Raw genomic sequence first — 17,534 nt, forward strand, 5'->3', positions numbered from 1 at the left:
GTTAAAGCACGTAGAGGTTGGGTATGCTGCACTGAGTGTCTCACCTCCTGGCTCCCCAAATCCTCTCCAACGCCTACAAGGCACAAGTCAGGTGTGTGATGGAATGCTCTCTATTTGCTTGGATGGCTGCAGTTGCAACAACACTCAAGAAGCTCGACACCATACAGGAAAAAGCAGTCCACTTGATCGGCACCTCATCGACTAGCCTAAACATCCCTCCCCCCACCAACGGCGTTCTCTAGCCGTGGTGTTTATTGTCTGTAGGATGCACTGCTGCAACTTGCGAAGGCGCCTTCAGCAGCACCTCCCAATCCCACAACTCCACTACCTTGAAGGACAAAGGCAGCAGGTGAATGGGAACACCATCACCTCCAAGTCACACACCATCTTGACTTGGACACATAGCACCGTTCAATTCATCATCGCTGGGTCAAAATCGTGGAACTCCCTACCTAATAGCATTGTGGGAGCACCTTCACCCCACAGACTGTAGAGGTTCAAGAAGAAAGGTCAACACCAACTTCTCAGGGGCAACTAGGGATGGGCAATAAATCCTGGCCTTGCCAGTGACGCCCATATGCTGAGAATAAAATATTTCCTCACTAAGTGAATTCCAGTGTGCTGCCACTAACAAATGCTGGCAATATATAATGAACTCATAAATATTTATTTGGCAATGGAGATCGGTGCAGCATGTTGCTAAATAAACCAGCAGCTTTAGTGTAGGGATACAGCTCAATAGACTCCATCCCTGCAGTTTCAATGTGGAAGTTACTTCCCATCTGGGAGGTTTTCCCATTTTCAGACCTCTGAGCCTCTTTAATTTTTTTTATATAAGTAGTTTAACTTAGGTACAAGTAGTATTAAAAAACATAAATTGCTTCACATCCAGATGTCAAGGTTAGAAGGAGGTTACATTCGTACACCAGTACGCACAGATTCTCACTGTGCATATGGAATTAATAATCTGATTTTCAAAAGTTGATGGTGATTTGTAGTATTTTTCTGCTTTTGTAAAACCTCAAACCCTTTTTTGCTTTGCTGTGGGAAATATTCCTTTTTAAAAATTTGGGTGGGAAGTATTCACTTAACAGGAATTATCTCCCAGGATTACAAGCAGTACGGGAAGATAATAGGACAGAGAAAAGCTCTGAATTTATAACATCTAGTCGGTTAATAGAAATGTAACTACTGATATTTATAAATTTATAATATAATTATCAGAATGCACACAAGACAGATCTGCATTTCAATAAATACAAATATGTTCAGAGACATCAGATGAGCAAAGCAAGATCACCAGTCACAAATGAGGAGGACGACGTTTTTGCTGTAGTTTCAAGAAGAGAATTAAAAGCCATTCAGAGAGTGATTCACTTATACATATTGTAGTACAATTCCATTTGATTTCCAAGGTCTTGGGAACGGTATATCTTTAGATGGCTGCCTCTGTAATATCAGAACTCAATCCCACCCAACAGTCCACCTTACTTAGATTTGTTTCCTCTCTCAATATCTTTATGCAGCTAAGTTCTCTTGTATGAAAACTAACCTCCCAATGTACTGACCTACTATAAAATTAACTACTCAAAAAACTGAAGAAAGAGGAATTCTAACTCCCTTGTTGAAAGAAGTAAAACTTTAGTTTCACCTTGGCAGTGTTATTTGTCGCTATGAATTTGACTAATATTGAAAAGGAGCTTCCCCAATGGCAACTTGGTAAATACACAAATTAGTATGGCACTGAGCCATATAGAACAGTAATATGCCAGGTTTGATCCCAGGTCTACGCTGAGCAACTGTTCTCATCTGGGGTGACAATAGGGGGAACAAATGGCCTGAACCTCTCCTGATAAGGAAAGGGGAAGAACCAATTTGTCACCAATAAAGATCAAGGCTCCTGCAAGAAAGTGCGGGCATGTAGATGTCAGGTGAGGACAGAAACAGGCTTGGTTGAGACTCGCCACAGTTGAACAGCCTGTCAACACTACTCACATATTAAGAATGCACTTGGGCAAGGTTCCAGAGGGAGTTCATAGCCTGTGGGACTGTACCCCAACACAAGTCAACATCTCTAGCAGATGATGGGAAACAATATTGGAAAAACAAATACAAAATGGGGAGAAAACAAATAAAAAATATTTTAAACACAGAGAAACTCCTACTTTTAAAATTGGTTGGTGCAGTGCCCACTAATGCTTAAATGGGGTGAAAAGTAAGATTAATTTGCAATGCCTAGAAAGAAACCATATCAAGTTATGAGGGGTTGTAAAAGACGATTCTGATTTTTGAATTACAAGCCAGACGGACCAACATTAAACAAAGAAAGCAATATTCACAAATATCTGAAATCTAGATCTTACAGTCCTTCTTACTAGCATCTGCAGGCCGTAGGTGATCTGTCTCGCATGTGAAGAACGTCTGGTGATCTTGTGCAGAAAGATTCATATCATAATACGTCAAAGGTTCTCTTCCTGTTACCCACGTATACCTTCAAAAGAACAAAACAGGGTAAAAGAGAACAATGAACAGAACATGCTATATGCTACAGCCAGGATCAGCTGAACATACGAACATAAGAACATAAGAAATAGGAGCAGGAGTAGGCCACCCTGCCCCTCAAGTCTGCTCCGCCATTCAACAAGATCATGGCTGATCGTCTACCTCAATGCCATTTTTCTGCACCATCCCCATATCTCTTGATGCCTTCAATATCTAGAAATCTATCGATCTTTGTTTTGAATGTACTCAATGACTGAGCCTCCACAGCCCTCTGGGGTAGAGAATTCCAAAGGTTCATCACCCTCTGAGTGAAGAAATTTCTCATCTCAGTCCTAAATGGCCTACCCCTTATTCTGAGACTGTGACCCCTGGTTCTAGACTCCCCAGCCAGGGGAAACATCCTCCCTGCATTTACCCTGTAAGAATTTTGTATGTTTCAATGAGATCACCTCTGAATACTGACTATCCTCACAACTGTGCGTTAGCTTCCAGGTCTAAAGAACAGAAATTGCTTCAATCAATAATGTAAAAAAGTGATTATTAGAAATTCTGTTGCTTCCGGAAACAAAACTGAATAACCAGAGAAAGCACTTCACCCAAAAATGAAAGCTCAATTATTCCCCCTTCTCTTGAAGAAGGAAAGCCTAATAATGTTGAACTAACAGAAAAAAAATCCATGCAGGAGACAAGCCAAATGCTTACTTAATAGCACAATTCTTTCCTATGGACCAATAAAGAAGTATTTGTCTAGTCAATGCTTTGGCTAGTATCGCACTCCTGGAACATTTTTACTGGTACACATAAAGTGAATAGATTCCTTTGCAGTATTAAGTATGCTGGGGGAAAAACAAGCAACTCAGAAAAATATATGAGGATTATAGCTGCCCCATGTAACAAAGTAATTTATGCAGCTTAAAGTTAATCATTATATAATAAAATGAGACGTTTCCATACATTCTGTGGTACTAGACACTGCAAGCAGAATTACTTACCGATTGTATTCTGCTCCTCTGAATAAATTTAGAGGATTTCGCCACACCTTGCATTCTGTCAGAGTAAATAGAAACCAATTATCTGTTTATTATCCATTGCCCTGGAGTGAATATAACACATTATTGAGATACATAAAACTGCACATATATGTTAGAAAGTCCATTTAGAATTCCTTAACTGCTCAACTCCCAATGGGGGAAAAATTGCATTTAAATAAAAAACAAATGTGGGAAGAGGTGGGAAAATAAACTGATTACATAACAGATCAGACAGCAGTTAGCTGAAGTCCATATTAATCCAATATTTTTCCCTTTCTAATGCACAGCTTCCTCAAGTTCTGTTTACTCTTTGTTGGTAAGGTTAAAAAGTGCCCAGGATTATTTTTTGGAACTTTAGGTCAACACTTCAAAACTGCTCTCGAGCTGCTTTGTCTAAAAGATTGGTTTTGAAATAAAAATCAACAGGACAAAAGATGTGAAAGGATGGTTTACCAACAAAATAAATATATGATATTTTGCTGTGTAAAAATAATGACAAGATATTAATTTGGAATGATTGTTTTTGGGTGCAAAAATGAATTAAAGATACTTGATAAAGTTTGAAGGAATGGGTAAACCCTCAGGGTCCAGAAAGTTTATGGCCATTTATGTGTGCAGCTGGATGGACAAATCAAGGGGAGAAAAATAAAACAAAAGAAATGCCAAATTCTACCGAGGGCTTTGGAGAAGAGAGTGGTCCCTAATGGGGAGAGCAAAACAATAATTTTTTCCCCGAGGTGACTTGAAAATTTTCAGCTGATCAGACAGCCAACATGGATTTGTAACGGGTAGGTCATGCCTGATGAACCTGATTGAATTTTTTGAACAGGTGACTAAAGTAGTGGAGAGGGGAATGTCTATGGATGTTGTTTATATGGATCTCCAGAAGGCATTCAATAAAGTCCCCCTAAAGAGACTGTGAACTAAAATTGAAGCTCATGGAATTGGGGGCAAATTATTGATCTGGTTAGGAAATTGGCTGAGCGGCAAGAGACAGAAAGTAGGGATAATGGTAGATACTCAAATTGGCAGGATGTGACCAGTGGTGACCCACAGGGATCTGTGTTGCGGCTTCAACTATTCACTGTGTTTATTAACGACTTAGATGATAGATATGTGGATCTCTATCCTAAGTTTGCCAAAGGCACAAAGATAGGCAGCATTTTAAGCAGTGTAGCTGGAAGCATAAAATTACAGAGATATTAATAGATTAAGTGAATGGGCAAAACTGTGGCAATGGATTTCAATGAAGGCAAGTGTGAGGTCATCCACTTTGGACCTAAAAATGATAGATCAGGGTACTTTCTAATGGTGAAAAGCTCGAAACAGTGGTGGTCCAAAGAGACTTAGAGGTCCATGTGCATGATAAGGGATGATTTGATAGAAGTTTTCATAGAGACATAGAAAATAGGAGCAAGAGTAGGCCATTCGGCTCTTCGGGCCTGCACCGCCATTCAAAATGATCATGGCTGATCATCTAACTCAGTACCCTGTTCCCGCTTTTTCCCCATATCCCTTGATCCCTTTAGCATTAAGAAATATATCTATATCCTTCTTGAATACATCTAATGACTTGGCCTCCACTGCCTTCTGTGGTAGAGAATTCCACAGGTTCACCACCCTCTGAGTGAAGAAATTTCTCCTCATCTCGGTTCTAAATGGCAAACCCCGTATCCTGAGACTGTGATCCCTGGTTCTGGACTCCCCAGCCATTGGGAACATCCTCCCTGCATCTAGTCTGTCTAGTCCTGTTAGAATTTTATATGTTTCGATGAGATCGCCTCTCATTCTTCTAAACTCGAGTGAATATAAGCCTAGTCGACCCAATCTCTCTCATATGTCAGTCCTGCCATCCCAGGAATCAGTCTAGTAAACCTTTGTTGCACTCCCTCCATGGCAAGGACATCCTTCCTCATAAGGAGACCAAAACTGCACACAATACTCCAGATGTGGTCTCATCAAGGCCCTGTATAACTGCAGTAAGACATCCCTGCTCCTGTACTCAAATCCTCTTGCAATGAACGGCAACATACCATTCTCCTTCCTAACTGCTTGCTGCACCTGAATGCTTGCTTTCAGCGACGGGTGTACAAGGACACCCAGGTCTCCTTGCACCTCCCCTTTTCCCAATCTATCACCAGTCAGATAATAATCTGCCTTTCTGTTTTTACAACCAAAGTGGATAACCTCACATTTATCCACGTTATACTGCATCTGCCATGTTCTTGCCCACTCACCCAACTTGTCTAAATCACATTGGAGCCTCTTTGCGTCCTCCTCACAGCTCACATTCCACCCCAGCTGTGTGTCGTCTGCAAACTTGGAAATGTTATATTTAGTTCCCTCATCCAAATCATTGATATATATTGTGAATAGCTGGGGCCCAAGCACTGATCCCTGTGGTACCCCACTAGTCACTGCCTGCCACCCGGAAAAAGACCCGTTTATTCCTACTCTCTGTTTCCTGTCTGTCAACCAATTCTCAATCCATGCCAGTATATTCCCCCCAATCCCATGTGCTTTCATTTTGCACACTAACCTCTTGTGCGGGACCTTATCAAAAGCCTTCTGAAAATCCAAATACACCACATCCACTGGTTCTCTCCTATCTATTCTACAAGTTACATCCTCAAAAAACTCCAGTAGATTTGTTAAGCATGATTTCCCTTTCATAAACCCATGCTGACTTTGTCCAATCCCATTAATGCCCTCCAAGTGTTCTGTTATCACATCTTTTATAATAGACTCTAGCATTTTCCCCACTCCTGATGTTAAGCTAACTAGTCTATAATTCCCTGTTTTTTCTCTCCCTCCTTTTTTAAATAGTGGGGTTACATTTGCCACCCTCCAATCTGTAGGAACTGTTCCAGAGTCGATAGAATTTTGGAAGATGATCACCAATGCATCCACTATTTCCAGGGCCACTTCCTTTAGTACTCTGGGATGTAGATTATCAGGCCCTGGGGATTTGTCAGCCTTTAGCCCCATTAATTTCCCTAGCACTTTTTTTTACTAATACTGGTTTCCTTCAGTTCCTCCCTCTCACTAAATCCTTGGTTCCCTAACATTTCTGGCAGGTTATTTGCGTCCTCCTTTGTAAAGACAGAACCAAAGTATGGGTTTAATTGTTCTGCCATTTCTTTATTCCCCATTATAATTTCCCCCATTTCTGACTGTAAGGGACCTAACATTTGTCTTCACTAATCTTTTTCTCTTGACATATTTATAGAAGCTTTTACAGTCAGTTTTTAATGTTCCCTGCTACTATACTCTCATATTCTATTTTTCCCCTTTTAATCAATCTCTTTGTCCTCCTTTGCTGAATTCTGAACTTCTCCCAATCCTCAGGCTTGCCGCTTTTTCTGGCAATTTTATTTGTCTCCTCTTTGGATCTAATACTATCCCTAATTTCTTTTGTAAGCCATGGTTGAGCCACTTTTCCTGTTTTATTTTTGCGCCAGACAGGAATCAATAATTATTGTAATTCCTGCACACGTTCTTTAAATATTAGCCATTGCCTATCCACCGTCATCCCTTTTAGTAAAGTTCCCCAGCACCACATACTTTCGTAATTTCCTTTATTTAGATTCAGGATCCTAGTTTCGGATTCAACTACTTCACTCTCTATCTTAATGAGGAATTCTATCATGTTATGGTCGCTCTTTCCTAAGGGACCCCACACAACAAGATTGTTAATTAATCCTTTCTCATTGCACAATACCCAGTCTAGGATCGCCTGTTCTCCAGTTGGTTCCTCAACGTATTGGTCTAGAAAACCATCACGTACGCACTCCAGGAATTCCTCCCCCACGGTATTATTGCTAATTTGGTTTGACCAATCTATGTGTAGATTAAAGTCAACCATGATTACAGTTGTACCCTTGCATGCGTCTCTAATTTCCTGTTCAATGCCCTCCCCTACATCTCCGCTACTATTTGGGGGCCTATAGACAACCCCCACCAACGTTTTCTGCCCCTTGGTGTTTCTTAGCTTCACCCATACAGATTCCACATCATGATTTTCCGAGCCAATATCCTTCCTCACTATTGCATTGATTTCCTCCTTTACCAACAACGCCACCCCACCTCCTTTCCCTTTTTGCCTGTCCTTCCTAAATATTGAACACCCCTGGGTGTTCAGTTCCCATTCTTGGACCACAACTACTGGCTGTTCACCCTCCCCCTCCAGAATGCCCTGCAGCCGCTCCGTGACATCTTTGATCCTAGTACCAGGGAGGCAACATACCATCCTGGAGTCACGTTTGCGGCCGCAGTAACGCCTGTCTATTCCCCTTACAATTGAATCCCCTATCACTATAGCCCTACCACTCTTAATCCTCGCCTCCTGTGCAGCAGAGTCACCCGTGGTGCCACGAACTTGGCTCTTACTGCTTTCCCCTAATAAGCCATCTCCCCCAACAGTATCCAAAGCGGTATATCTGTTTGAGAGGGAGATGGCCCCAGGGGACTCCTGCTCTACCTGCCTAGTCCTTTTACTCTGCCTGGCGGTCACCCATTTCCTTTCTGCCTGTGTAATCTTTACCTGCGGTGTGACCACCTCACTGAACGTTCTATCCACGATAATCTCAGCATCGTGGATGCTCCACAGTGAATCCACCCGCAGCTCCAGCTCCGAAATGCGGTTAGCCAGTAGCTGCAGCTGGACACAAATCCTGCACACATGGTCGCCAGGGACACCTGTAGTGTCCATGACTTCCCACATAGTGCAGGAGGAGCATATCACGGGTGCGAGCTCTGCTGCCATGACTTGCCTTAGATTTATACTGCATTCACCTCTCGGACTCTCTTCCCGCTTTCTAGACTCCCCTTTTACACTGCGCTCGCCTCTCGGAACTCTCCTCTCGCTCTCGGACTCTCCTTTTACACTGCGCTCACCTCTCGGACTCTCCTCCTGCTCTTGGACTCTCCTCTTACACTGCGCTCACCTCTCGGACTCTCCTCTTACACTGCGCTCACATCTCGGACTCTCCTCTTACACTGCGCTCACCTCTCGGACTCTCCTCTTACACTGCGCTCACATCTCGGACTCTCCTCTTACACTGCGCTCACCTCTCGGACTCTCCTCTTACACTGCGCTCACATCTCGGACTCTCCTCTTACACTGCGCTCACATCTCGGACTCTCCTCTCGGACTCTCCTTTTACACTGCGCTCACCTCTCGAACTATCCTTTTACACTGCGCTCACCTCTCGAACTATCCTTTTACACTGCGCTCACCTCTCGGACTCTCCTCCCGCTCTTGAACACTGTGCTCACCTCTCGGATTCTCCTCCCGCTCTCGGGACTCTCCTTTTACACTGCGCTCTCCTCTTGGACTCTCCTCCCGCTCTCAGGACTCTCCTTTTACACTGCGCTCTCCTCTCGGACTCTCCTCCGGTCCTTTCAAAATATTAAGGGGAACTGATAGGGTAAATAGAGAGAAACTATTTCCGCTGGTTGGGGAGTCTAGGACTAGGGGATATAGACTAAAAATTAGAGCCAGGACTTTCAGGACTGAAGTTAGGAAACACTTCTATATGCAAAGGGTGGTAGAAGTTTGGAACTCTCTTCCACAAACAGCAGTTGATGCTAGCTCAATTGTCAATTTTAAATCTGAGATTGATAGATTTTTGTTAATCAAAGGTATTAAGGGGTCTGGGGCTATGGCAGGCATATAGAGTTAGGTCACAGATCAGCCATGATATCACACTGAATGGCAGAACAGGCTCGAGGGACTAAATGGCCTACTCCTGTTCCTATGTTCCTAGCTTTTGTTTTCTCATCATTTATCACTTTTTGTACATTTGTTTTCTCTCACTGGTTGTGGGAAAGGGATGGGGGTTAATGAAAGCTCGTGGCATTATCCCTGTTCGGACAAGCTAAAAGGGGAAGACTGCTTTCCCTTACTGTTATTTGAATGTTGTATGGAAAGGACAATAAAATGTATTTTTAAAAAAGTGAATATCACAGGAATTTATAGGGATCAGTGCATAGTTTTCCAATCGCTCATTTGGTGTTGAGGTTTTCAATGGGAGGATGCAACCACCAAACATTAAGTTAAAAAAAACACAAAATCACATGTAATAAGGCCTAGCCTTGGGTCTGCAATTCCACACCTGCATCTCAGTTACAGTTCTGTTATTGTGGAAAGGCATAAAGTTGAGCCTTGGCAGCTGTCTTCAGAGGTAGAGGGAAAACGAGCAGCTTTTGTACATATCTCAGAAGTCAATTCAGAGGTGACACTGCAAGCTTTCTGGGAACAGGCCAGCCACAGTTAGTGTACAGTGCCAGGAAACCATGGAGGACGAAAGGAAAGAAAGTTATCCGAGTGTCATGCGTGGGTTTGCGTTTGTAAGTTCCTTTAGCCCTTTACGTGTTGAGCTGCTGATCTCAGCTCTGTTTCCGTGCAGAGGTGCCAAAGAGACCACAGGTTGGGAAAAGTAAGATGTGGAAGATGGAAAGATAAAATTTAAAATCACCCAGGTCACTGGTGCATTCTGCTTGGCAACTCACTCAAGTGTCCCCTCACCTGAGAAAGGGGTAGAGGAGAAAATAGAAAAACACACATGACCTAGTATCTGTAGTGCTTTCAAACCTTACATTTTAAAAAGAAATCTACATCTGACTTTCAAAGAATACTGTATTTAAGATCAGTTTTGTACTTCTTTTATATAAGACTTGTACAACACAAGGAAATAACTAGAGTTACAGTGAAGGCTATCTTTCTTTACAAGATGGAGCCTAGCTGTTTGCAAGAACACAACAAATTCTTTGATCTATAGATGATCAAGGATGCAGAAGTTTTGGCCTAGGTGCTAATCTAATTACATTTGGTCAAAGCATTAATAGACATAAAAGTTCTGGACGAGATATGAACTCCTACTGTTTAAGTGTTAAACAAAGAGCTGTCAATCAGTCCAGTTCAGAAACATAATGTTGCATTCTTTGTACATATAGAGGCCTTTGGGCAGTGGTTTACTGCAGACCTTTCTCAATATTTTTAGTTTAGTTTCAATAGAATCCAAATTGATAGGTGGACTCCATGCATCAGGAAGGAACACTGCCTCACTCACATACAAATATCAATTAGAAAGTCTACTGGGGATTGCTTCCTCCAAATGTCTTGCACATTACCAGGCAGTAATAAATATGCTCTGAGTAAGATTTGTGAACTGGTTTTACCATTGTTTTCTAAGTAATTATACCACCAGTAGCTGACTGTGTTTTACTGCATCTGCGCAATTATCCTGTAAAATAAATCTGACTATTAATTTTAGCCTGAATGCAATGGTCTGGCTGTGAAATTTACTGGCTTTTGGAATAGACAGGGGAATATGGTGGTCATCCCACATGGCCTCTGATGCAATGTACTACAATCAATGGGTAATAGTTATTCCTGAGGCACACTATCCAATTCACGGCACACATAACATTGCAGGTTTTGGTTCGTAGGTGACTCATTCTGCTTCTGAAAACTACCTTTGCTGTGGACAGCAGTTAAATGTATTGGGAGCAAGGCTGAATGGTAACATCCAGTTTCAAGATCCCATTGGCATTAGGTAAAACATTTAGGGGGTGAATTTTCACGGGGCCTCTTCCAATTATCCACCGTAACTTCGGCGAAAGAATCGCAGAAACCCCAGAAAAATTACATAAACACTCGCCATTTTTCTGGGGTATCAACAACTTTTCTGCTGAAGTTACAGCGAATGAGTGGGAGAATCCAAACAGAAATTCACCCCTTTAGTCTGGTCTAATTCTTTATGTTGCTAGAAGTGCTCTTTGTCAAATTTATAGTATGTTGTCTACTTTGAAATCTACTATGGTAGATGAGAGAGATGGCACATTCCCCTTCCTGATCAATGTCCAATGACAGCCTCACTAACAAACTAAGGCCCCAGAGGAAGGCCAAGTGTGATCATTTTTGAGTGCCTCCCTTAAGTATCTTATCCATTTCACTATGCACAAAAATCTTAACAGCCAAAAATGGAGATGAACAACACACATTTCCACCATCCACCTGAAAAGGGTGTGCGAGTGGAGCAGGAATGAGAAGAAAAGAACATTCAATTCTTAAATTCTGGTTCGAGAGCTTCAAGTCAAAATGCAGCTGCTGACACTATGCTGAGTTGACCTCAATTATTTGAGAAAATTGACTTTTTGCAAACTCATAATCACCAGCCTTATCAACACCACAAACTGGACTCCTTCAGATAATGAAGGGATAAACTCTTAACAATTACCCCACAGAAAACTAAATTACTATTAAGTACTTGCACATTGATACATTAGAAATAGATGTGCAACTAGACTCTTCATTATCTGGGGCCTCCCAGTTCATTCACTATTTAATACAAGCATCCAAGGCATTCAAAGAGCCACTCATAATCTCTGCCTAAATCATTTAAAGATTATAACTTGTTTCTAAATCTTTTCCTTCACTCTAGTTTCAAGCAAATCTGGATTTAAAAGATTACCAGATTAAAGGTGATCGATATGTAAATCATTGCTGCCAGCTAAAAGTAGCAGGCAAGTCTATCAAAACCTTCTGGATCAGGGCATTTTTGCTTACTTTGCTCTAGTCACAGAGCGCTACAAAAACCACTTGATTGTTGAATTAATTTGCAGTGCAACAATGTGCCTGGCTTTCATTATCCCAAACTGAATTGCAAGAGTCCGTTCATATTGGAATTTACAAGGAAACACGAGGACCCAAGTGCAACACGTCAGGGTATTGTTTCTCAAGGACATGTGGTAAAATTACATTTCCAGTAGGAATTTGCAGCAGCTGCAGCACTGTCTAGAAATATGAACTTTTCATTAAACTGCACTAGCCTGTGAAAAGATAGCTATGTTTATTTATAGAGTAGGTTTATCCTGAAAAGTAAACAGTATATCAGATACGCCATTAGCTTTGACAGGGTGTCTACGTAACATTTCTCTTTCACAGTCCCCTTGTGACAAAACAAGCTTTTTGTTGATTTTTCAAAATAGTTTAGTAGGGAGTCTGCTGTGTTATCTTAATCACTAAATGGAGCTAAAGTATAAACCTTCTGGTGCTACTTTTCAAATGCGTTAAACACATACTTTGTAGATCGTACTTTTCAAGACAGGACAGTATTTGTCCAACAATCTTCAGGACAGTAAAGTAGGACATTACAAAACAGCTGTGACCTACACACTATTTCACCTATACTGCGTTCATGTCTGCAGAGGATTAAAAGGCCTAAAGGTCTAAATTGACAAGACTTCCAATCTTGAGTTCTTGACCGATAGTTATACAAATGCTCCCCCTAGTGGCGAAGTTTTAAAACGAGCGGGGAAGGAACTGAAGGAACTGTTGATGCCCATATGTTCTTCCTAATTAGCGAGGAAAGTGTGGATTAATAGAATTCTTAAGTAGCTCTTCTCTGTATTGTGAACTTCTTGCCTTCAAGTAAAAACATCTTATACAATGATATTGTCAGAATTTAGATATATTAAACCTGAATCTAGTGCAAAAAAACACCTTTCTGAAATGACAATTATATTATTAACCATTCTGACTCCTTGCAAGATATCACACCAGTGACCACTGTTCTCACTAATGAAAGTCTGAAAGACTTTGGCCTGCAAATTACACTGAGATATTACAGTATGTATTTAATGTATTCATATCAATCTCTTTTGTTATCTATTTTAACTGAGACAATAACCCATTTAAAATAAACAGGTTATGCTTCTGTTAAAATAATGGTGTGAGGAATTTGCCATGTGTGAAGCAGCCATACGATAATATTGCACAGTGTAATTTCCACCCTTTTAGAAGGCAAGAATGAAGCCATGAGAATCCAACCCACTCCATCAAGATCCTGTTTCAGGAATTAGTTTGACCTTCTCCCACTGCTCCTCATTTATTCAGGAGTCAGTCCAATTCCTTTGTGAACCCTCCAAGTGAACCAGATTTTACAAAACAAATCTATTCCACAAGTCTACAATTGTTATTTCTAAAGTGAAGTTTAGCTTGTGGCTTTTTTGTGTGGATTTTTTTTGGGGGGGTGGGGAGGGGGCGGCAGGGAGGAACTGCCTCCATTAAGTAGATATATTTTCTGTCAGTGCTATACATAATCCTTGGCCAAGATTGGCAACCAGTGTGAAGGTATTCTCGGCATGGACCCATTCCCTACTGCTCTATGACATAGTGGTCCATCCCACTGCACCGCTGTCACTTATTCCTATGTTTACTGCTTTCCTGAATTTATACAATTATCAATTCCTTTATTATTTACATAAATCTGAATCTTGGGCAGCATGGTGGCACCTGAGTACCATGGAGTGCAGAAATGTAGTACTTTTTCCAATACCTATCTTTCCTTTCAATTTTCTGAAGGCTTTTGACAAGGTTCCACATCAAAGGTTACTACACAAAATAAGAGCTCATGGTGTAGGAGGTAACATATTAGCATGGATAAAGGATTGGTTAGCTAACAGGAAAGAGAGTAGGCATAAGTGGGTCATTTTCAGGTTGGCAAGATGTAACGAGTAGAGTGCCACGGGGATCAGTGCTTGGGCCACAACTATTTACAATCTATATCAATGACTTGGATGAAGGGACCGAATGTATAGTTGCTAAATTTGCTGATGACACAAAGGTAGGTAGGAAAGTAAGTTGTGAAGATGACATAAGGAGTCTGCAAAGGGATATAGATAGTTTAAGTGAGTAAGCAAAAATTTGGCAGATGGAGTATAATGTGGGAAAATGTAAACTTGTCTACTTTGGCAGGAGGAACAGTAAATAATATACTGCTTAAAATGGAGAGAGTTTGCAGAACTCTGCGGTACAGAGGGATCTGGGTGTCCTAGTACATGTATCACAAAAAGTTAGAATGCAGGTACAGCAAGTGATTAGGAAGACAAATGGAATGTTGTCATTTATTGCAAGGGGAATGGACTATAAAAGTAAAGATAGTTTGCTACAGTTGTACAGGGCATTGGTGAGAACACATCTAGAATACTGTGTGCAGTTTTGGTCTCCTTATTTAAGAAAGGACATAATTGCTTTGGAGGCAGTTCAGAGAAGGTTCACTCAACTGATTCCTGGGATGAGGGGGTTATCTTATGAGGAAAGGTTGGACACTGGAGTTTAGAAGACTGAGAGGTGATCTTACTGAAACTTTAAGGTCCTGAGGGGACTAGAAGGGATAGATGCTGAGGAGCTGTTTCCCGTTGTGGGAGAGACTAGAACTAGGGGCCACAGTTTAAAAATAAGGGGTCTCCCATTTAAGACGGAGATGAGGAGAAATTTTTTCTCTCAGAGGGTCGTGAGTCTGTGGAACTCCCTTCCCCAGAGAGCGTGGAGGCAGGGTCATTGATTATTTTTAAGGCTGAGTTAGATAGATTCCTGATTATCAAGGGAGTCAAAGGTTATAGTAGGTAGACGGGAAAGTAGGGTTGAGGTCACAATCAGATCAGCCATGATCTTATCAAATGGCAGAGCAGGCTCAAGGGGCCGAATGGCCTACTCCTGCTCTTAATTTGTATGTTTGTATGTTCTGCCGTCCTCTCATTAAGATGTTACACCTTGCTGGGGGACAGCGTCACAGGGACCATCATGAATAAGCCTACTTTCCAAGAGTGTTGGCAGACTATTTGAACATAGGGGCACTATAGCCAAACCAGAACCTGCCCTCACCCAATTGTCCAGACAAGCAGTTCAAAGAGGGGTCACTTGTTAACAAACAACAAGATACATGATTGACTTTCCCTCTCCCTAAACCAGGAGTCTGAGGCCAAATGCAAGATTCCTACAGCCAAACAGACGAAGATCAGATAACCCAACACAGTCTAGGGATTGAACATGGAATTTTCCTGGTCAGCATGGCTCAGCTACTCACTGCCTTTAACCTCTGAGCCATCAGGAAAGCAAAAACACAGGTGAAGCTATTCTGCTAAATGTCTGATCTTACCCAGAGAGCTGTAAACAGGGGCTACCCCATGCTGGAAAGTAAAATCGGAATCAGTGTCAGTACTAATGTGCTCCAAAGAGCCCTCAGTGACACTGAAATTAGCCTGGGAGGAAGTAGCCTGCCCCACCTTTTCAGCTGTAGAAGTGGGTTGGACCCATGAAAAATTAGAATGAGGAAAAAACAAGAATGTAACTGACCCTCACAAAAAACATAAAACAGACCACTTGTTTAGATTGTGTCTTCTCTCCATCGTCACCCATTCTTTATAGCTTAATGATCTAAAACCTGTCATTAACTTTGTTGTCCTTCTTTGGAATCTTTCCACTGTCTCTATTTTGGAAGTATGGCGATCAACAACTAGATACTGATTTATATATATCAGTGACCTGGACTTGGGTATAGAGGGTATAATTTCAAAGTTTGCAGATGACACGAAACTCAGAAATGTAGTGAACAATGAGGAGGATAGTAGCTGATTTCAGGAGGACATAGACAGGCTGGTGAAATGGGCAGACACATGGCAGATGAAATTTAACGCAAAGAGGTGTGAGTTGATACATTTTGGTAAGAAGAATGAGGAGAGGCAATATAAAATAAATGGTACAATTTTAAAGGGGGTGCAGGAACAGAGAGACCTGGGGATGTATGTACACAAACCTTTGAAAGTGGCAGGATTAGTTGAGAAGGCTGTTAAAAAAGCATATGGGATCCTTGACTTTATTAATGGAGGCACAGAGTACAAAAGCAAGGAAGTGATGCTAAACCTTTATAAAACATTGGTTAGGCCTCAACTGGAGTACTGTGTTCAATTCTGGGCACCACACTTTAGGAAGGATGTCAAGACCTTAGAGAGGGTGCAGAAGGTTTACTAGAAGGTTACCAGGGATGAGGGACTTCAGTCATGTGGAAAGACTGGAGAAGCTGGGGGTTGTCCTCCTTAGAGCAGAGAAGGTTAAGGGGAGATTTGATAGAGGTGTTCAAAATCATGAAGGGTTTAATAGAGTAAATAAGGAGAAATTGTTTCCAGTGGCAGAAGGGTTGGTAACTAGAGAACACAGAGTTAAGGTGATTGGCAAAAGAACCAGAGGTGATGTAAGGAAAAAAGTTTTACGCAGCGAGTTATTGTGACCGAGAATGCACTGCCTGAACGAATGGTGGAAACAGATACAACAGTAACTTTCAAAAGGGAATTGGATAAATATTTGACGGGAAAAAATTTACAGAGCTATGGGGAAATAGCGGGGGAGTGCCACTAATTGGATCTAATCTACCAAAGAACCGGCACAGGCACGATAGGCCGAATGGCTTCCTTCAGTACCACGGGACCAATTTTAACCCCTTCCACCCAGGGTAATGGTGCAGGAGTGCCCCTCCTTGCCAACCTCCCACTCAATCCCTACTTACCTTGTCAGGGACCGTTTCCACGGGTCCCCGGCGGTGCCCTGACATCCAACCAACTTTGACTCCCGCCCGAAGACAGCGGTGGCATCATTCTCATTGGCTTCAGGCAGGAGTTAGAGTTGGGGCATGCAAGCGAGGCCCTGGAGTTAAAATTTCCCGGGCTTCCCACTCCGGGGTGGGGGGTGGGGCTAGACCATTCCCCGTCCGCATCGGCTCCTGCACCCCCGATTCCTGCCTAGAGTTAAAATCATCCCTCATATTTGCACAAATGCCAACTTGCCATTTGTAATAGACAGACGCGGAGCTTTTAGTAAAATACACCTGTCCTAAATTTCCAAAACTCAGAAACTGTGAGAAAATGGGAACAGCCAAATGCTACAAAAGTTAGCATCTTGGTATTCAACATTAAATGCCATTTATAATTTGCAGAGGGTCAGCATCACTTCATTGGACTCACATTCTATCTATTTATATACACCAATATCTTATTTAACAATACACCTTTAATTCTGTATATATTTACCATGTTTAGTATCAGTTTATAAATATTAAAGGATTTTTGAGATTCACTTGGCCTCCTATTAATTCTCTGTGAACATTAGTTCTCTCCAACCCATCACTCAATAATTTACATTTCTATAATGGTTTTCACATA

The 17,534-nt window shown here is 41.7% G+C and overlaps 1 protein-coding gene across 7 annotated transcripts in view; it reads right to left on the minus strand.

The window, feature by feature from the left end:
* Nucleotides 1-17,534, minus strand: part of LOC137334681 (suppressor of tumorigenicity 7 protein homolog) — a 147,045-nt gene that overhangs the window by 35,529 nt on the left and 93,982 nt on the right. For 5 of the 7 annotated variants that reach the window (XM_067999542.1, XM_067999544.1, XM_067999541.1 and 2 more), the window contains exons 4-5: nt 3,495-3,549; nt 2,364-2,491 (exon numbers count right to left, since the gene is read on the minus strand). In XM_067999542.1, the coding sequence (XP_067855643.1) occupies nt 2,364-2,491; nt 3,495-3,549 (183 nt within the window). The remainder of the gene's footprint in view (nt 1-2,363; nt 2,492-3,494; nt 3,550-17,534) is intronic. The other 2 variants (XM_067999543.1, XM_067999539.1) reach the window with 1 other exon arrangement.

Source organism: Heptranchias perlo, chromosome 18, assembly GCF_035084215.1.
Source record: "Heptranchias perlo isolate sHepPer1 chromosome 18, sHepPer1.hap1, whole genome shotgun sequence".
NCBI classification, from domain to species: domain Eukaryota; kingdom Metazoa; phylum Chordata; class Chondrichthyes; order Hexanchiformes; family Hexanchidae; genus Heptranchias; species Heptranchias perlo.